The sequence below is a fragment of the Plasmodium coatneyi genome, chromosome 12 (genome assembly GCF_001680005.1).
Source record: "Plasmodium coatneyi strain Hackeri chromosome 12, complete sequence".
Lineage (NCBI taxonomy): Eukaryota > Apicomplexa > Aconoidasida > Haemosporida > Plasmodiidae > Plasmodium > Plasmodium coatneyi.
This window is the reverse complement of record NC_033567.1, coordinates 532849-554312: the sequence shown is the minus strand read 5'-3', so window position 1 is coordinate 554312 and position 21464 is coordinate 532849. Positions and strand designations below refer to the sequence as shown.

At 39.8% G+C, this 21464-nt stretch overlaps 6 protein-coding genes across 6 annotated transcripts; 4 read left to right on the top strand and 2 right to left on the bottom strand.

Annotated features, from left to right (window-relative positions):
* Nucleotides 1-2480: 2480 nt before the first annotated feature.
* Nucleotides 2481-5985, top strand: PCOAH_00038000 (Uncharacterized protein; the record flags this gene model as incomplete). The annotated part of the gene is made up of 4 exons (XM_020060591.1): nt 2481-3802; nt 3939-4885; nt 5149-5368; nt 5582-5985. The coding sequence occupies 4 exons, from the start codon at nt 2481-2483 to the stop codon at nt 5664-5666; spliced, it is 2574 nt and encodes an 857-aa protein (XP_019916510.1).
* Nucleotides 5986-6537: 552 nt separating this feature from the next.
* Nucleotides 6538-10176, bottom strand: PCOAH_00037990 (Uncharacterized protein; the record flags this gene model as incomplete). The annotated part of the gene is made up of 1 exon (XM_020060590.1): nt 6538-10176. One exon carries the CDS (start codon nt 10174-10176, stop codon nt 6538-6540), a length of 3639 nt encoding a protein of 1212 aa, XP_019916098.1.
* A 2486-nt stretch (nt 10177-12662) lies between these two features.
* On the top strand, nt 12663-14822 carry PCOAH_00037980 (Dna-directed rna polymerase alpha chain; the record flags this gene model as incomplete). The annotated part of the gene is made up of 2 exons (XM_020060589.1): nt 12663-12780; nt 12919-14822. 2 exons carry the CDS (start codon nt 12663-12665, stop codon nt 14820-14822), a joined length of 2022 nt encoding a protein of 673 aa, XP_019916385.1.
* Nucleotides 14823-16279: 1457 nt separating this feature from the next.
* Nucleotides 16280-16561, top strand: PCOAH_00037970 (Uncharacterized protein; the record flags this gene model as incomplete). The annotated part of the gene is made up of 1 exon (XM_020060588.1): nt 16280-16561. One exon carries the CDS (start codon nt 16280-16282, stop codon nt 16559-16561), a length of 282 nt encoding a protein of 93 aa, XP_019916631.1.
* A 970-nt stretch (nt 16562-17531) lies between these two features.
* PCOAH_00037960 (Uncharacterized protein) lies at nt 17532-19096 on the top strand (the record flags this gene model as incomplete). The annotated part of the gene is made up of 2 exons (XM_020060587.1): nt 17532-18128; nt 18510-19096. 2 exons carry the CDS (start codon nt 17666-17668, stop codon nt 19094-19096), a joined length of 1050 nt encoding a protein of 349 aa, XP_019916794.1.
* A 485-nt stretch (nt 19097-19581) lies between these two features.
* PCOAH_00037950 (Adenosinetriphosphatase) lies at nt 19582-21432 on the bottom strand (the record flags this gene model as incomplete). The annotated part of the gene is made up of 1 exon (XM_020060586.1): nt 19582-21432. One exon carries the CDS (start codon nt 21430-21432, stop codon nt 19582-19584), a length of 1851 nt encoding a protein of 616 aa, XP_019916706.1.
* Nucleotides 21433-21464: the final 32 nt, after the last annotated feature.

The following is a 21464-nucleotide window of genomic DNA, read 5'->3' as shown; positions in this document are numbered from 1 at the left end:
TGACGAGGTGTACATTTCTTGAAGAGCGACTCGCTTGTAGAGGGTACCCCTTCGTGTTGAAGCACTTTTTGAAGTACGAATGAGAGATGAACCCATCTCGCGGTATCATCCTGTGGAAGGCGCAAATATTCACCAGAAAGGGAGAAAGAAAAAAAAAAAACGGGCAAAATAACTATTCACATACGTACATGTATAGGGGTGTATATGGGTGTATGGCACTTCGCGCTGTACGCGTTTTTACACCCTTACGATGAATGTCCCCAAAGGAATGAAAAAGTACAAGAGATAAGCATTTTTATGCATGTCGGGAGAAAAAAAGTACACTAAAGAAAATGCATGCGCTGCGAAAAATGTAGAAGTACATGCAGAAGCAAGTGCAGTAGGAAGCACCGAATATTGCAAAAAATGGCGGTCAGAAAAAAATGCGTACACGGAACCAAAATCATATTGAAGATGTTACACCTAACAACGTCGAATGTAAATACCGGGATAAAATATTTTTGTCATGTATGTTAGAGAAAATTTTCCTCTTTTTAGAAAAGACATGCATTTTTTACAAAGCTTATGGTCACCATTTGTCACTTTTATTGGAACGGCTTATGTCTTTTTAATATTTTTTTGTGAAATGCGTACAGTACTTATTTTGACGAAAATTGAATGGACACAAAATGGGGAAAAAAGGCGTACACCTTTTTGAGCCTTATGTGACCTGTACTTTTTTTTTAGAATTTTCATTTTTCAACCTTTTTAAATTTAATTTTTTTAAAAGATGCATGCACAATTAAGTTTTTTATTAAGCTTTTTTTACCAAAGTTTTTCTACTGAATTATTCCCATTAAGTTTTTCCCATGCAAATAACCCATTCAAACATCACATTAAAATTTTCCCATCGACTTTTTTTTTCTCTTTCACTTTTCCCATTTTCTCTTCTTTTTAAAATTTTAACGTTTATGCTTTTTTTTAAGCGTTAAACTGAAAATAAGTAGCAAAGCACCTTTCACCTCCTTTTAAAAAGTGTAGGAACTTTTTCCCCAACAGTATAGTTTACACGAAACAGTTACTCATTTTTAGTGTTTTTATTCGCGGCATGCTTATATGGATGAATGCTTGCGTACGGTGGTAGATACGTGTATAGAGAGAAGTTTTTGTAGATTCTTGCATATTTGGTAGATACATATGTGTATGTACGGATAGGTGTGTGGATTGGTAGATGCATATATAGGTACCTAGATAGATACATATATAGATACTTAGATACATAGGTATATTGACAAATCCACTGATAGCTACATTGATAGCTACACTGAGAGCTACGCCGAGCGGTACATACACACTTAGGCAGGCAACACACCTCACGCCAACGATCGTTGAACCCACCCCCTTCACGTACACGCCTTTTCCAAACATACATAAGAGAGTAAAAAAAATAAAAAAAATAAAAAAAAATAAAAAACTTTAAACACGGTAGAGAGTTCTACATTTTTGCTCGTGTTCTTAACATATATACACACATGATGAGCGCCGTAGAGAATTTACATGAGGGAGAAAATATCCCCTCGCACGTACAGTGCATAGGACAAGCTGAGCATGTGTTGCGTAGAGGCACGCGTGGTGCTTCCAGAAATAGTGTGCTGTCCAAACAAAAAAAAAAAAGCATGAGAAAAGAGGGAATAAAAATTAATCGAAAATATAAGAAACTTATGATTGAAAAGAAAAGAGTGCATAAGAGAAAACACGTAAAACGTAGCGCTGGAAGAAAAGAGGGTTCTGTTCGCAGCGGCTTATTGAAAGGGGTAGAACATGTTGCGGGAATAACTCTCCCCTCACAATTTGACAATTGCGAAAGATGTTGCTGCAATGAGAGTAGGGCCAATGGAAAGACCCATGTGTGCGAACATACTTGTCCTAGAGAGATTAGTACGGAACATCAGATGCAGAATATTTCTGAGGAAAGCTCGGACACTGCGGGAAATGTTTCGACGGAATTTAATCGGAACGAGTACGTACAGGGTAATGGACCGCTGCAACAAGGGGGCAACACCGATGGGTTATTTGCTGATCCCTGTGTGTGTGGATTGAACACCAGGGCTGTCCCATGTTGTCCTAACGGGACAAACACAATGGCAACGCAGAACGGAATGGCAACGCAGAACGGAATGGCAACGCAGAACGGAATGGCAACGCAGAACGGAATGGCAACGCAGAACGGAATGGCAACACAGAACGGAATGGCAACGCACCACGGAATGCTATCTCAAAACAGAATGGGAGCTTACACCCGAACGCTATCTCCCAACAGAGCGGTAGTTCCCAACACAGCATCATTTCCCTACACAGAAGTATTTCCCTACACAGAAACATTTCCCTACATAGCAGCATTTCCCTACACAGCAGCATTTCCCAACACAGCAGCATTTCCCAACACAGCAGCATTTCCCAACACAGCAGCATTTCCCAACACAGCAGCATTTCCCAACACCATGGTATATCCCAACAGAGCGGTAACTCATAACGGAATGGGAACTCTCTACGGAATGGGAACTCACTACGGAATGGGAACTCTCTACGGAATGGGAACTCACTACGGATTGGGAACTCACTACGGAATGGGAACTCACTACGGAATGGGAACTAACTACGGAATGGGAACTAACTACGGAATGGGAACTCATTACGGAATGGGAACTAACTACGGAATGGGAACTCACTACGGAATGGGAACCCACTACGGAATGGGAACTAACTATGGAATGGGAACTAACTACGGAATGGGAACTCACTATGGAATGGGAACACACTACGGAATGCTATTTCCCAACAGAATGGGAGCTTACACCCGAACGCTGTCTCCCAACAGAGCGGCAACACACAATGGAATGACAGTTCCCAACACAATGGTAGTTCCTAACAGAAGAGTATTTCCCAACCACTTTGGCATGTACGACGATATGGGAATATACAACCATGTCGACGGGGTCGACGGAATGGTGCAGAGGCTCCAATGGGATCAACAGAACCTGTTTGGACGGGAAGACGTAGCAAAGAATGACATTGCATTTGAAGGTGTAACCCCTAAGCAAAGAAATGTACACGTAGAGAAGTCGCCCGTACAATCTAATACCCGTAGTACATCAAAATCACCAAATTCAATAAACGGGAAAGTTGCAGAGAGCGTGAGCACCACATATAGTGCAAACAATAATGAAGACTTATTAAACGAAATTAGAGTGCGGCACAAGGCACAGTTACGCAAGTGTGCTTTAAAAAACGAAAAAGTGAAGGGTACTAAGGATGAGGACTTGGGATATCCCAACATATTAAACCATGAAGATTCCTCTGACGGCACTGATTATTCGTACCTGGCGGCAATAGCCAGTATGGAAAAAGGTGTGAGAAGGGAACTAACAGCGAGAGAGAAATACATTCTCCGACGCATGGACGAAGCCTTGAATGCCGTAAACGATAACAAGGTGGTTTGCAAGCGAAATGATGGAAAGCTTAGCAAAGTAGTTTGTCAGTCGGATAACCGAACGAATGGGGTAAAAGTGCGCTGTAAAAGAGACCATGAAAATGCCTTTCAAAGTGACAACAAAGATGCTATCCAAAATGGTGCCCAAATAAACCCCATAAGTGCATTTGAAAATGCACTTGAAAGATTCGTTCAAGATAACCTCAAAGAGCTCACCGGGCAAAATAGTTATACGCACGAGAAAGAGCACCAGAACGAGTACAATAATGCCAACACGGAAAGCGATGAACAAATGGAGAAAAGCATGACGAAACGGCAGAAAAAGTTCTTGCCGTAAAAATGAAAAAAACAAAAAAAAGAAGAAAAGTGGGGGAAGTTTGAAGGGGAGGAGAAAACTGGATTTTATGCAAAATTCCAGAAACATGAGAAAGGTGCAGATTATGATATATAAGTAGGAAAAAATTGCTAGGCTTGAAATGGATGGAAAAACTGTAGAGTCTAAGCAGTACGCAGTGCATGCCAAGAGGTGGGGCCATCGCAACAGCGGAAGCCCAAGTAGCGACACAAGTGGGAAAAGTAGCAGTGGCAGAAACGGTAGAAGTGGCAAACGGGGCAGACGTAGCAGAAGTGGTCAAAGCAGACGTAGCAGAAGTGGTCGAAGCAGACGTAGTAGAAGTGGTCGAAGCAGACGACGTGGCCACAGTTGCGACGCTCGCAACAGCTGCGATAGTCCAGAACGCCGCACGCGCCACGCAGACCGAGATGATGTGCCACGCCATGCCACTCGAAATTGGTTATCTGAACATGGGAGGCAGAAAAAGGAAAGGACATCTCACGGCAAGAGGGAAACACATACCGATGGACGCAGAAGGGAACATATTTCCAAAAAGTTAAAACGGAAGGATCGTAGTAGCAGCAGATCAGTCGCGAACGAAGAAGAATCATCATGGGAAAGAAAAAAGAAATACTGCCGAATGGAAAAAAATAAAATGTCCAGAGAAAGCAGGGACACTGATCGTAGCGGGTTCCCAAGTTATGACAGCAGTAGAGAAAGGGTCAAAGGACGGCATAACGAATATGATAACCGGCACAGGCGTCACACAGAAGACAAACAGAAAAGAGGCAGCAACAGGGATAAGGACGATGTGCATAGTTATGACCATGACGAGAGGGGTAAAAGTTCAGAAAAAGTCCATGTAAAAGAAGACGAGCAGGAAGATGCTGAAGAAGGGGAAGAAACAAATAAAAATGAACCTAAGGAAGAGAAGAATTTCAACCCGTCGGGGTTACTTGCACAGGAAAAGAACTACAAAAATGGAGTAGAGTTGAAATACATCGAAAGTATAGACGCCGAACTTCCGGATAAGAAGTGGAGGTTGTACGTGTTCCTCAATGCGAACACGAAAGATCCTGCGGGTAAGCCGAAAAAGTGAAAAAAAAAAAAAAAACAGCGAGGGTATACTTTGGGATATGCTCCCAAAGGTACACCGAGTGAGATACGCGAGCAGGGTACAATACGTACCAGCGCGCAGCAACATGCGTGGTGAGAGCACACATAAAGAAATAAAAAAGAGGGGAACATCACTCCGTGTGAGTAACTCCCATTTGGTGATTCACCAACGTCACTTCATTGGCAACCGGATAGCACACTATGTTTCCCCCCCCCATCCTTTCCACAGAAATACTCCACTTACACCGCAAATCATGCTACCTAATTGGAAAGGACGATTTGGTGGTAGACATAAAGCTGGCAAACCCCACCATATCGAAGCAGCACGCAGTAATACAATTTAAGAAACATGAAAGTGAAGTGTTGCCCTTTCTCCTCGACCTGAGCAGCACCAATGGGTCATATTTGAACAACGACCTAATCGAGCCGAACAAGTTCTACGAATTGAGGTAAGTGTGAGAAACGGCCAGAGGAGGCTGTTGGGAGTGGTGGCAATAGTGGGGAGTGTACCGCCATGCGTGATCTATCTCTGTTAGAGAGCCATTCCGCAGAGTTATATCCCGTTGTGGCTTCTTAAAGGGCCGGTCGTCCACCTCCCCCCGAATGTTTACCCCTTATGAGGTGATAACATATAAATGTTTTCCTTTCCCCCCACTGTGCAGACAAACTGACATACTACGGTTTGGAAGTTCAGCGCGAGAATATGTCCTACTGCACGATTCCTCGGATAATCCTTCGCAAGCCTGATTTGTTCACACACACAAAAAGGCTAGGAGTGTGCAAAATGGAGATCCACAAGGAAATCCAAAAAAGGCGCCTTTGAACACACACACGTATGTACGTGTAGTGCAAAGGAAAATGCTCCTCCGAGTGTTCACATAAATTTCGAAGTGCCCACTTTAGTAGCAGCCTCTTCCATTGTGCCTACATAATGTATGCATGTGCATATCGGCGTAGCTGTTCTACTGCATTTCTTCCCAGTTTGTGTACCCCCCATATGCTGTTACATTTTCACGTCCATTGTAATTACTTTGGCCATGTCTGTAGTGGGGCAAGGTCGAGTATCGAGCCTGCACACCTTCTTTAACATGTAACTACTCCCCCATTCCCCCAATTTTTAAATGATGTTTTTAAACCCGTGCTCAACGGAAAGGTTGCATATCCTGCATAAGGGGGGACAACACATAAAATTGTATGCCCAACGGGGAGATGCATACATGTCCCTTCCTCCCAGGGTTAACCTTTTTTTTTTATTACTTGTATTAAAAAACAAATTCAACTTTTTTAATTTAAAAAAAAAAAGTTATTATATACATAAAAAAAAGGGAAATAAAAATATTCAAACAATTTTATCAGAGACAGACGCAAAAATGCGCATCACCGTGTAGCATGTATTTAGTGCAAAAAAGGTGGGAAAAAAATTAAAAACTTTTTTTCATAAGTACCAAAAAAAATAAATGAATAAATAAAAATACAAATTATATCCTGAACGATTAATAAGTACTTAGGGGAGAATGTAGAACATAGGGTACATGGGAGTGTAAGAATTTCCGTTCCTGCTGGATAATCACGCCGAAAGGGACTTCCCCTTTTGTACGTCTTACCAACTCCTCTGTGTTTAATTATCAAATTTATAAATGTTCATATTTTCAAAGTTATCGTTGAGGTCATCTATTGCTTTCGTTATTTCGTCGATCTCGTCAAAGTTTATATCATTCGAATCGGCGTTGCTTTCCTCATCGGGGTTGTCTTCCTTTTTATCTTTTTCTTCACCTATCGGGGTACTGCTTGAATGCTTCTTCTCTTGAACGTTTTGTTCCTCCTTGCATTGGTCAACTGTCCCACCATCGTGGAAACTCTTTTGTGAAATTTCTTCCTCCAAATTTGAAGTATTATTTGGGCTCTCACTATCACATTTGTGCTTGTCGAATGAAATTTCATCTGCGCTGAGCGATTCACCATTCATGCTACTCATGGAAGCCAATTGGTTTAGGTGGCTGTACAAGTCGTCCTTATTCAAGGTGGTCTGACTCACTGGGTTGTGCTTTTCGTTTATACTTGAGGCTTCCTTGTTAACTTGGTCCAGCACCATGTCAGATGTTCCTCCATGCACATTTCGAATTTGCGTGTCGCACACTTCCTTTGCATTTGTTTGTTCATTCGCTCTGTTTGATCCTATAGCGGGTGGGTCAAATTCCAATGGATTCTTCAAATTGTTCTGTTTTTCAGCAAGGGCACTTGCATTTATTTCCACGTTCGGCACACCACCCTTATTGTCGGATGGGCCAAAATCAAACGTTTCGAATAAATAATCATAGTTAGCTTCATTTGCATTTTCGTTCGTAAGGGGTTCCTCCTTGGGGATGTTCCTCTGCCCAGTAGCTTTCTGTTCATTTTGCTGAAACGCATTTTTCCTACTTTCTGCAGAATCAATTATATTATCAAAATCGATCCCATTAAAAGGGGGGCCGCTATCCCCGAACACGTTGACTTTATTTCCCCCTTTGTGTGAATTATTCAGACTGGGAAGGTCGTTCATGTGAGTAGTTTTCACTGCAGCACCATTTTGTTCATTTCCAGGGGTCACATTTGCGTCATCCGGGAGAGGGTCGCCTGCACATCCTCCGTTTCGGTTTCTACTTTTCTCGCTCAAGTAAGACTGGTCAGAAATTTCAATTTGTGTTAAATCTAAACTGTAGTTTGTTATGCCTATTTGTAAGTTCCCTTCGTTCGGTTCACTTGTTAATATATGCATTGGGGGCAAGGGGGTTGTCTTTCCAGGGATGGCAAATACTGCCTCTGTACCATTTTTGTGTAATGGTGAATTGTAGCCATGGGGGGGTAGACCATTCGCTACGTTTGAATGGAGATTTGAATTTTGTCCTTGCCCCTTGGGTAATAAATTGTTCCCAAATATATCACTATCAAAATTGTTATTTCGAGTTGTTCGCTTGTTGGCTGAGTGACCATGTTGTTGCGCGATATGAACAGGGTGAAGCTGATTTGATGAATTCTGCGCTGCGATTTGCGAAGTGACGTTAAGGTTATGCAGACCCGGTTGGAAGTTATTACTTAAATGATGAGCAGAATCATTACCAAAGTTCAGTTCGTTGAAAACGCTATATTTGTCCTCCACGTTGTTATCCTTTTTAGGTGCAGTTATCACCTCCTCGTTGATGGATTCTTCACCAAAAAATGAAAACATATTTTCACTGTCGTATGGTACACCGTTTTTACTGTTAAATGGGGTGGTCGTCTCTTTGTTCGTTAACTTGGAAGAAGTGGCGCTGGTAAAACTTGCAACCGGTTCGTCGAAAAAGATGTCCTTTTCTTGTTCCGCTTCATTTTTATCTTCCTTCTTTTCGGTGTTCCAGGGGTCGTATTTGTTAAAAATAATTTCGTTAATATTTGATGGGTTGGAGGTTTCCTTCTTTTTGTTTTTCTTTTTCTTTCCCTTTTGCTTGAGTTTTTCAGTTTCCTCTTCGGTTATTTTATCCCTCAGGGTGGACTTGAACCCATTTTCGCTTCCGTCCCCATTTTCCCGCTCCTTTTCCCATTTTTCAAAAATGCAAATCTGGTCATTAATGTATAGGAGCGAATTTAACGTGACGGAGATGTTAATGTTCCCCTTATAGTCGGACAATTTGTTAATACTTTGGAAGACGAGATCTTTGTACTTTGCCACGATGGCAATGCATTTGGATTTCTCCTCATCATTATGCATGTGTTTAATTTCTTTTAAACTTTTCATCATATTATTAATTTGTGCCAATTTTAGAGGCAAATCGTGGAGTATATTATCGTCGGAGAAGGATGGAGAGGTGTCCGCATTTTTCACGTAAAATTTTTCAGCCTTATTAATAATGGGGAAGGTAATTCCTTTTTCCTTCAAGGATTTATATTCGTCAAAAACAGCAGCAGCTACATGCTGGTGGAGGATAAAAGAATCATGCCATAATTGTAACATGAAGAGGATTTTTCTTTTTATGAAATGGAGTCTTGGATCTGTTGCTACGCCTGGGTGGATAATCGGCACGATGAGAAATTTTGACAACTTAGACTTTACATCCTTGGTGATTGACTTTTTCAAAGTGGTTGTTTTTAGCAGAGCACTTATTTTTTTCATAAAACTTTCATCCAGAAATCGAACAAAAAAAAGGCCTAAATTTTTGACACAGAAATTTAGGAACTCTAAAGAAATGACTACTTCCTCGGGGACATGTTTTTTTTTTAATTTCTTCCCAATAATTCTTATGGTGTAAATTATTATGTTGACTTTTTCTTGCATATAAGTTAAAACGTTATATGCTCTGTACACATCTAGGAATATTATATCATTTAAGCAGTTGATATTTTTATCATTATATTTTAGCATTTCATTCGAATCAATATTTCCATGATTTCGTAGCAGGTTATCGAGACAGGTACAATACGTCTCATCGTTATTTATATTTCTTAAATTATTTATTTCACTTGTGTAGGTATTTCCAAATCCTGTGATGTTATAGTTTGGGTTCTGAATTTCTTTGTTACTTAAAAAGCTCTCTAAATTTTGGCTATTAACTGTGCTGCTTTTATTTGTTGAGTTTGTCATATTTGCCCTGCTGGCGTTGGCATACTTCCCCTGTGAGGAGTTACTGTACTGATTTGTGCCACTTGTATTGTTTTCCCTTTTTTCTGCTAGGTTATTCTCATAGTTGCGAAAAAAGTTAAAGTTGCTTTGGTTCCCCGTTATTACGTTCCTACTATCGGAGGTAAATTTTTGCTGCGGGTTGGCTATACTGCTTAGGTAGCTTATTCCTTTAGCGAGGTTCAGATTTTTAAACTGATTTTCGTAGAAGCTGGTCTCTGCGGAGGCCCCTGATCTGTCACCCAAGTGGCCTCCTCCACCAGTGCCACTACCCACGGAGCTGTTTATGTTGTAGTTAATATTATTCAACATATTGTTAAACGATTTCATGCAGTTATTCGATATAGCACTGATGTTCGAGCTGTTGAATAGGCCTAGAGATTTCTTCTTCCCAGACTTAGAGTTATCGCTTGATGAGTCCCTCCTCGCGCTTGAACCCATATTTGAGGACAACCCCAATGCATTTCTCCTCAAATCCCAGTGCTCATTTTTCCCTCTTGTCACACTGGCGCTATTCCAGTTGCCGTTATTTGCCGCACCATCATTTGTTGGAAAATTCATCCCCCCCTGTATGTTTACTTTGTTATCCTTCGCATCTTTCCTTTTTCTGATTCCCCCGCTATCCATTATCTCTTAGTGTCGAACATGTAGTTACGGGAGGTGCTCCTTGCGGTAGGCAAATATAGGGCAAGGGGTGCGGGAATTTACGCACAAAATGGTCCCAAAAATGGAGACAAAAAAAAGTACGCTAATAAAGGCACAATTTGTCTTCTCTTGCGAAGAAGTGAGCAAATATGGCAAAAACGCATCAATGCAAATGTTTGCTTTAACACGTGAATGACAAAAATTTGGAGGGGCCTTTTTGCGTCTTCAAAAATAAGCGTTTCGACTCTTTTGTTTTCAACAGTTCAGAAAGTTCGTGACGCGCAGAACGTAAAAATTGAGCTCATTCGAGTGCAATTATTAGGCTGTTACTGGTTTGGTACGTTTTTAAAATGTGGTGGACAATATGCTAGGTGTTTTTTTTTCTTATTTTTCCTTCTCCCCCTGTAAGGTTACATACTTATTTAAACAATTGATTGCGAAGGATGGGCCTCATTTCTCTAACGTCTGCAGGGTGCGTCTATTCTCGGTGTATGAAGCGAAACACATGTCATGTGTAAGCACGTGAGCATTTACAGACGCTGGGTTGCCCGCGTTTGGAACTGTAGCGCCCTCTTGCCACTCCCACTTGTGCGGTGTCCGACGGAGGGTGCACCCCGGGGATCAGCACACGTATATCTGTATATCTATAAATCTATATATGTATGTTGTTACATGTAGGTGGGCATGAATACAGGCACAAAGCCGCAAATGAACAGATAGGCCATCACAGGGAGGTAGAACTAGAAAAGGAAAAAACATTCATGGAAATTTCCCAACGGCTATAGACTTAAAAATCTTGCCATAGCGTTAAAAATGAATATATATTTACTTCTACAGGATCCATATGTAGGCATTTTTCAAAAAATTATGTTAGGCCTACACAAAAAAAAAAGGAATGATCCATACAATGCGTTCATATATGCATATGTATACCTTCCTCAACTTGATGTTAAACTTCTACCCCTTTTGAAGTTGCGCAAAATGCCGAAGGTTTAAGGTATTAACTTTGTGGAAAGATTTCCCTCCCCACAAATGGAAATCTTTTCACAGTTTAGCGATACTATGATGCTATGAAGTTGTATAGTTTGCTGAAAGTTGGGTAATCTATCTAATGAACTGGAAAGGATGAAAAAAACGGATTGTAGGGGTAAGCATGCCACGTTACATGTATATACGTACATACGTACGTGCTTGCGTGCGATTTTGCGAATAACGCGCATAGCATTAACTTCGCAGTTTCGCCATTAGCGCATGGCACGCATGGTACATATGTAAAAATATGTACTAAATGGTGGATTGACTTCTTCCTTTTCCTTTCCTTCTATTCATTTTTTTTTTTTTTTTAATATGTTAATTTCCTTCCATTTTGTGAAAAAAAAAACATCTCAAAAAATGCTGGAAATTTTTTTTTTTTTTTCACAATATTATTGCACACATCTAACAGTTTAACAAATTGTATAAATGGAATAATCATTATTTGAAAAATTGGTTTGGAAGGAAGAAAAAATTTTGAAGTCGAACGGTGAACATGTGAAAGAGGCGCAAAAAAAAAAAAAATAAAATAAAATAAACGATAAAAAGGAAAAAAAAAAAAATAAGAAAATAAGAAAAAAAATAGGAAAATGAGAAAATATGAAAAAACTGAAGCATGTATAGCAAAGTTAGAGCAGTACAACCGAATTGAAGAAACGCCAACGTAAGGCATAGGAAATTAGTGTAATAATAGAAATTGCTAATAAATTTGGACGCACATGTACATAAGTACACATGCATATGTATGGATGGATCCCCCCCTTCCGTTTCCTATTCATAGCAGGAAAATTCATAATTACCAATCCGCAGAGAAAAATATATAAGGCGGGTTAGAAGGCACCGCAAGTATAAGCGATGTGGTATCCATCTGAGCAGGAAAAGAAGGAACAAATGTGCGTAAGGAAATTATAAGGACAAGCCTTTCTCTGCCTCCAGTTTGGCCGAATTTGTCTTTTGTCTGTACATAAGGAGAATCTATGCCTGTGTTTGCGCATTTAAGCATAACGGTGTAGATAACTACCTCGTGGTTGCAGCACATTTAGGACAGTGCTCTTCCTGTAGTAGACCCACCTGCGCTTATTTCGTTCCAGCTCAATCTAATTTGTAACAAGTGGACCCTTATGGCTAGTGATGAAATAGGTCGCTTTTACTTGCGAGGAAGGTGAAAATATGTCTTGCCCGTAAGTGAAGAATTTCATTTCAGCTTCCCCTGTTCGATATCTACATTTGGAAAAGAAAAGAAGAAAATCGCACCAATTTACGGTTCCCTCCATGATATCAACGCGTATATATATGTACGTACATATGCATTCACCTGTGAATGAGTCTCCCTACATGGCGTTGCGATATGCTCCCTTTTCTTTTGGAAGAAGGCAAAATGAACCCTGGTGAGACGCAGTGCGCGAAGAGTCACACCAGCAGAAAACAGTTACTATATGATGCTATTTCTACTGCTAGTCCTGGCCTTCGCTACTGCTAGTCAATCGCATTTCGGCTTAATACTGAAAAGTAAAAACCCAGCGTTTTTGCCTGTACACACGGGATACTCTAAGGGTAAGACGAAAAGGAGGAAGGAAACGTGTGGGGGAACTGCTTGCACGAAGGGAGTTCCTCCCCCTTCAAGTACATATACTCAAAGAGAAGTAAATTAATCTTTCACGCAAATTTTGTTTCACTTTTCACTCACCTTAGACAGCAGCGCTAGAGGCAGAAGCAGCCTCCTTAGACGATATTACACAAAAGAGGAATCAGGGAATAGAAAACTTCGCAATAGGGACATTTTCAAGTTCGGCTCATTTGGGGATGATCAGGTAAGCGATGAAGACGATTCGAATGAGTACGAAGAATTTGACGATCATGATTACGACAATGTGCACGACGATCAGTTAGGTGATGACCATTTAATAAATGAGGAGGCAAAGGACGATTCAGGACTTGTTCGGTTCGACGTTTTTAGTGAAGGGAAGGAAAGGACGGAGGAGGGGGGGAAGCTGAGTGGGGAAGATAACCCCACTGCAAATGGAGAGAGGAAAGACGAATTGAAAGACGAGTTGGAAGAAGGAGAAGATAAGTTAGAGGGGGAAGACTCCCTATGGATGAAGTCCCGCAGACAAGTTGCGGGAAAACATAGATATAATGTATACAGCGACGAAGTAACAAAAAAAGATGGTAACGAAATAGACCTACAACAGGCTGACAAAATAGATAGGAAAAAGGCAAAGTTGCCTCCATACATATACGAAGGAGGAAAGGCATACGAAGGAAAATCAGAGGACTATGAACCAGAAGTATACGATTTTCATACGTATAATAAATATTTCGACGAATTATGTAAGGAGAAAAAGTCAACAATAGATTCTTATCAGTTGAACAAAAATCAGCTGGATGAATCATATTTTGATGCCAAAAAAGGGGGACCGAAAACATTTGGTTTTAAATTTAAACAAATTCAGCCTGTAAAATATCATCAAGGAAGAGCATACACCTATTTTTTTATGCATTCCCATGAAGTAGAATTGTCTCCCATTTTTTTAAATGCCTTCAGAAGAGTAGCGATCAAGCATTTAAAAGGAGGCAGAGTTACGGCCTTGAGAATCCCCAATATGAAACACGAATTTTATTGTATAGTTGGAGTAAGAGAAAATTTTTTTGATTTAGCACAGAATTTAAGACAGATCACTTTTAAAAATGTGCCTGAGGATGCAGATATGGATAATTACATCACAGGGAAGTTTCGGATAAAGGGACCCATGATCGTTGTGGCTGGACATATGCAATTACCAAAAGGGATCGAAATTGTTAACAAAAATCAGTATATCTGTTCCGTGTCCGCTGGAAGCTATCTAGAAATGGATGTAAAAATTGAAAGCATTGAAGAGTATGTCATGCCAGAATATGGAAGCCAATCACGAAATAGAGACATTTGTAAAGACAATTTTATTCACTTCAGCAGTAGTTGCACGCCTGTGGAATATTTTGGATTTATGGGACAAAGGAGAGGGATCAATTTGGATACCCTTGGCGAAATTAATATTCTTGAAATGCACACGGATGGTTCTATCACCCCCAAAAGTGCCCTATTGAAAACTATTGATTATATATCTGAAAATTTTCAGTACATGGAAAATGCACTATACAATAATTGCCACACATGTGATGATGGATCTGTTCTGGAAGAATTTAGGAACCCAGAATTTTATATGGACAAAGATAGATATACTGACGTGCCATGGAATAAATATAAAACAACTGCGGAGGAATTGGAGGATGCCAAAAAATGGCTTTACAGAAAGGATGTGCATAGGCAATATGATATAGACCCAGAAAGTGCGCAATCAAAACAGGAAAGAGAAATATTATGGGAGAAAAAGAAAAAATTTTTGAAAGAAATTGATAAGAGACGAGAACAAATTAAGAAAGGACCATCTGTATCCGAGGGGGAATATATTCCATCTGAAGAAAGACATGACTGCTTGCTCGATTGGCCCGTGGATAAGTCTGAGAGAAATATGAACCCCCCCAGATGGGTCATTGAACGGCCTCTCGATAAAAATCCTCACGTAGGTCACGAGGAAATTTACGACGAGGGTATTTAGCGTGAGTGGGAACAAAAAATGGTCGAAGAGGTTTAACACACACGGATGCGTAGAGCACAGGACGCCGCGGTTTCCCTCAAACGGGGGTAAAATTTGTGAAGGCACGTTTATGTTTGAAAGGGGGATAAATTGTGTGTGCATGGAATTGTTTTCCCGAGGGTTGGTTTTTAGCTGGCTTGTTTAGCCCATCTATCGCTTCATCTTCCTTATTTTCCAAATTAAACGCGTGGAAGTTGCGAAGGGGAACACAGCACTGTCTCGGAATTCCCGAGCGGAGTTGCCTTTTTGGCCAAATTAACACATGAGCCAACTTGCATGCGCAAGATACAAGCCAGTGTGACTAAGTGAATTAGCTGTATATATTGCATTATTCTCCGAAAAGGAAGAAAGTTTAAAAAAAAAAAAAAAAACTTTTGTATACATAACAAATGAAGTTTTTTTTTTTTTTTTTTTTTTTTGGGCGATGGCGCATTACTTTTTTTTTTTAATTTTTAATAAGACTTTTTCGCTTGCTGCGAAGGAAAAGGAAACCTGCAAATATGTTACAAATTCATTTTACACGTACATTTATGTAAATCCATTTTTCAGTAAATCTGCCTTTTTAAAGCTATTTTGTCAAATTACATTTTTGAATAAATACAACAGGGCGGTTTATTCCACACAAATTGAGGATTTTTTTTTCTGTCATTTTTAACTTTCAACCCTTCAGGGAAAGGCGGCAGAACAATCAAGAATTTAAGAACAACGGTTGAAGGGGACACTTTTTTTTTTCTTTTTTCACTTTTCTATGCAACAATATGTGGAGAGGAAAAAGTTTATGAATTTGCAAGTGAAATTTAAAAAAAATTAAAAACACGGCTTGGTGAACTTTCCTCTTTTGGTGAGTCCGATTTGTGAAGTTCATTTCGCTTTTTTTTCTTTCATGAAATAGAACTTCCCAACGAGTTTGCAACTGTTTTGTTTTTCTTCAATTTATGTGAAAATTTTCGCATAACAGAGTGGTTACGCATGGGTTGTGTCAAAATGGCTTTTTTTTGTGTGTCATTTTAAAGGTATACGCGTCCGTGTGTGCATGTGTATATTGTATATGTGCACGCTTTATACCCCCCCCAAGCGACGTTGCTGGACATAAAATAGTGACACCTGTTATTATGCGCAAAATGAATGCATCCCCCCGCCGTAGCCTTTACGTTCGTGCTTAAAAAGGGGCGCATAGGACTTCTTCAAAGAAATTTCCCGCAGGAGTTGTGCACTTAATTACACTTAAGAGAAACGCAAAGGATAAAACGATATGACAACACCCATGCCCAGAGGGAATAAGATGTAACGGATGGACAGAACTGCACACCAGATGACACCCCCACGATTTTCATTTTTTTAATTTAGAGACGATATGCATATGCGAGAATATATATACGCATATATATTTTGAGAGGAGTACATTTACGCGGATCAAAATGCTAACGCTAATTTCAGTTTGCTCGTACTTGTATTATGCACACAGAGATTCTATACTCAACTTTGTGGGGTTAAGTAACAAGGAAGATCCAAACGAAAGTCAGCAAAATAGGAGAAGCACTCGAACGAATAAAAAAAGAGTTAAAGGAAAAAAATCCGTAAAAGGAGACCTGACGTCTTTGTCCGATTCAGACATGCGCAGGAAAAAGTTCATCTTAAGAACATACAGCGATGTCGATTTCCACATAAAATTGCAAAGCAAAAAAGGTAAAAACAGTTAGCCTGACTAAGGGAATTTTTTAAATAACATTTCGACTTATTTTTTTGTGCGTCCATCTTCAGTTTTTACATTTTACTCATTACGCTTTTCATGGGATGATGAATTAGGTGTTACTTGGGATGTGTAAAAATGTGCACGTGAATTTTTTTTTTTTCCGTCCTCCCCCCGTCGTGCGTTCTTTTCGGCGTATATTGCACCTGAGATACTGTTCGTGTTTTTAATTTTTTTCTTTTTTTTTTTTTTACTTGTCATGAAATTTAACCCTTTTGAATACTACCTCCTGCTTGTGTCACATAATTATTAACCCCCTAATGGTATTGTCGTATGTAGACCATCGCCATGAGGGAAACAACCATATGTCTGAACGGGAGCACAAATGTTTATATACGAAATGAACCGTGTAAGAACCTTCTATTGACTCGATTGATTAAATTTTTGTTTCAGTTTTTTCTTTTTTCTTCTGTTTTAACCATGCAGTTGGTTGTCCCTGCATTGAGGCATGTTAACTTGTACGTGATGGGTAATGCGCATGTGTAGGTGTACATGTAGGCATATGACACCCCTGTGGGAGAGCAACGAAGTTGGAATCGAATGACGCCAAAGAGGCGTGCCTTAGAATGTTCGCAAGCTCCTCATTGTCCTATCTTCATTTCTGTGCCTCTCTTCCAACTGAGTTATCAAGTGGGATTGTAAATTTGCAGCATAATAAATGCAAATGATCAAATAAAAATAGGTGAACAGCTAGGGGATGTGCAAAATGGGAGGGCGTTTTTCTTGGTACATGGAAAAGGGTCTGTAGAAAGTTGGCTCGTTGGGAAAGACAGTTTTGCGCCGTTGATGCTTTGAGGATTTATTTGTTTATTCAAATGTTCATGTGCATTTTTTTTTTTTTTTTTTTTTTTTTTTCATTCCTCAATGCACACACAGAGGCGCTAAAGTGCGCAACAGCCTTATCGTAAGGACATATGCACGCTGAATAAGTAGAAGAAGAAATTGAGTAGCTTCTACAGATGGAGCAATTACAAACGCATCGTCAACAAGGGACATAGCAAAATAATAAAGGATGGAAAAAAAAACGATATAAGCATCAATAAAGAAAAAAAAAATGGACACATGTGATTACAAATTAAATGCCAATTACCCGTTTAATGTAGACGAAACGAGGAAAAAAAAAAAAAAAACAGAAAAAAAAAATATAGAAATTTTCTACGAAAATGATTCTGATTTGTATTCCCCATGCTTAGACGTGGAAGGTGCGTTGTGTGCTATTTCAGCAGGGGGAGAAATCTTCAGGTATAAATTGAAAAGCCAAAAATGGGATGGAAAAGGTGGAGACAAATCAGCTTCGACGTCGTCATCGAGTGAAGAGGAAGATGGAGACGACACAGATGAAGATGGCAACGAGAGCGAAGAAAATGGGCAAAGAGATCAAAGCGGGGAAGGTGTACAAAATGGAATAAAAAAAACGAATACTCAGAACGTGGAGCGAGAAAAATATCATAGCATTGATGTTGAAGCGGAGTGCTTGTGTGCGGACAACGATTACAACTTCTACGTTTTCGACCCTAGTAATAAAAAAAAAAAAAAAAAAAAGAGTAGCATCATACAATGGATAGTGACGCAGAATATACGTCAAAGTAGAATATCGTTAGACACTGCCAAAGGGTACTATGTTCCCTTTATATAGGGAGAAGCATCTCCCAAAAGGGCAGTTAATTAACCTGCTTATCTCATTATAGGCATCATGTCCCGTATATGTAGTGATTAACATTTAGGTTAATTTGTGACCCTTGGTTACCGTTCAGTAGATGCTGAGACATTATGTTTTACACCTTGTTGGTGTAATATGTATAGCATTTTTCTCTACTCATGTGCTGCATTCTTCTTCTCCTTTTTTTGCAATCCCATTTGGCAAATGTGAACTCCCCTCCTTCCCCCCAATGTTGAAGTGACCCGCGGGCTGATGGTGATAAACAAGAAGAAAGAAATGGAGCTGTACACGGACGAGTACGAAGATCAGTATTTCCAAGGAGTGAACAATTTATTTTATGATAAAAAAAGGAACATCCTATACATTATCGATTCGGGAAATATTAACGAAGAAAATAAGTGTAACTTGTTCTATGTAAATAAAGACATAGAAACGATGATATCTATAGACATTCCCAACATGCCATACGCACATAACCTATGTGTATATGATAATGGGTCGACGAATGATATATACGTATGTTTAACGAAAGAAAATAAAATTGTTCGATTAATGAGAAGAGGAAATTCTTATATTAAGTGTCACTTCCTACAGATAGATGGATGCTACTCTCCTTTGTACATTTGCACGGATAACACGAACTTTGTTGTGCTCCTTAAAGATTTAAGTGGTTGCCAAAAAAGGGGGAAACTCCTCGAAATAGATTCCAACGGGGAAGTAATAAACTCCATTTTCACGGACGGCTGTCAGTTTAATGGCATATGTTACGACGATAAGGTGGACAAGTATTTTTTCATCGAGGGGAATGTTATTTACACATATTAGGGGGAAATGTGCGTGTGTGTAGAATATACAATCGTTGATGATCGTATGAGGCAGAAAAGGGGAGCCACACACAAAAAAAAAAAAAGGACCCCCCTTTTTTGCTTCACCATTGTGGGAAAAGATATGCGAAATGTGGATCCACATGGGGTTAGTTAAAATTTGATTTAGCATGTCTTGTGAGCGCGGCGTGGATGAACATCCGTGTCATCTTTTTTTGGCCATTTCTGTTTTTTACTCTTGTGAAAGTTTATATTTTTTAAGCGTAATTCACCAGGGGGGGAAGCGAACGACTTTATTACGCTTCTCCCCATCCAAATGGTAGGCAGCACGGAACGTCTGCAAATATGAACTCACATGTGGCAATTTTCCACCGGTTAACTGTTAACTCCATTTTTAATGGTAGCGTTCGACTTAAGGTATGCATTATAATTCGCCTTCTTGTAGGTTCCTCTTAACCTAAAACACAGCGCAGATATGCGGCCTCCCTAAAGCAGCAAATCGTCGATGTCTTTCCTAATTTTGAGCCTGGCATTATTTTGCATATTTAACGTTATGGCGAGCTTACTCGAAATGTGGGGTTGCTCAACCAGCCCGGTAGAAAGCAAAGCATTATTAACGACGTCAATAATTTCATCATCCGATAGTTTAAGCGTAGCATATTTCGTTTTGTAAAATCGGAGGAGGGATGAATAGTACGCATAGGCCAAGTAAAGGAGCTGCGTGTTGGACATCCAACTGCTCAGATAATTCGACACGTTAACATTTTTTAATAAATAATCATTTGGATTTAAGACCTCAATATTTAGATCTTTCACCTGTTGATAGAACAATTCATCTGCTTCGTTAAGTAGTAGAATGGCCGTTCCTTTTTTGTTGCTTCTGGCGGTTCTACCAACGCGATGTATATATTGCTCCCTCGAAATGGCGCAATTTACTTGAATAATTAGGGTTACATCAGGGTAGTTAATTCCTCTGGAACTTATATCTGAGGTGAATAATATTCCCACGGATTCTACAGCAAATCGGTTAGCTGTTATTTGTCTTTGAGTGGGTTCTTTTTTTCTGTGAATTTCGTAAACTGAAATTTTTAGTTGAGTTTTAAAAAAATTTGCATAAAAGCACGTAGCTCTAGCAGTTGGAAAGAACACCAATATTTTGTATGTGAACTGATTTAACCTCATATGCTCCATCAGTAAATTATACAGGATAACAGTCGTATCAACTGCTTTGTGAAATATGACATACTGCTTTAGCTGTTCGTTCGTATGCTTTGAAGGGTCCTTTACACAGTTTAGGAACATATAGTCTGGTTTGCACATTTTCTGTCTTATTTCATCTAAATTATGACTTAACGTTGCTGAGAAGAGGAAGTTTCGTCTGTTCTTTGGCAAATAGGTTAGTATTCTGTTTATATCATTTTCGTAGCCTAAACTTAGCAGCTGGTCTGCTTCATCAATGATTAGCATTTTCAAATTATCAAACAAGGTGTTAAATAAGTATGTACATTCAAAGTGGTCCAACAACCTTCCTACTGTGCAGATAACTATGTCTGGTTTTATTCTTCTCAGATTTATTTGGTCTTCTCTTCTTTTTATTCCTCCAATTAGGGTTAACACGTTGATATTATTTTTAAAGGTTAAGAGCAACTTTGCTTCGTTATAAATTTGATTTGCCAGTTCTCTCGTGGGCACTATTATAAGTGTGTGGACACTCATAATTCTGTTCCTTTCTATGTCATTTATTGCTAGAAGTAGGTAGGAGATGGTTTTCCCTGTGCCAGTTTTTGCCTGAACGAGTAGGTCATTTGTTTTTTTTTCTCTTATTACATTTTCGTATATTATTTTTTGCACATCTGTGAATTGCTTGTATTTGAAAACTTCCAGGAGGCTCCTCTTTGCGTCTTTGTCAATTTCTTCTGCGTCTTCAATGCTGATCCTGCCTGCATCTCCGTCTTCCTCTTTGCAGAGAGGGGGTTCTGCATCCTCCCCCGGTTGTCGCTTTCCACTTAGTTGCAGGGAGGAGGTAAGCTGCTCGGGGAGGGTCTCTGCACAGGGCGCTCCTGCACCTACTGTACGCTCATACTGCGACCCCCCGCTTAATGTGCCCCCATCGTTAATGCCACCTGTTGTGGACGCGTAGGAAGCGTTCCTAGCATCCCAAATGGGGACACCCCCTTTATGTGCACACAGCTTTGTGAAGCCCCTTCTCAAGAAGAAAAAACGTTTGCCACCTCTGCAGGTAAATGTGGAACGCTTCAAATTTGCCTGGCTGAGCAAAAACGATTTCGTGAATCCGCTGAAGCAGTGTTTCCGCGGGGGGACAACTAAACTGAGCATTTTTTTAAAAATTGATTTTTACGAAAGAGAGA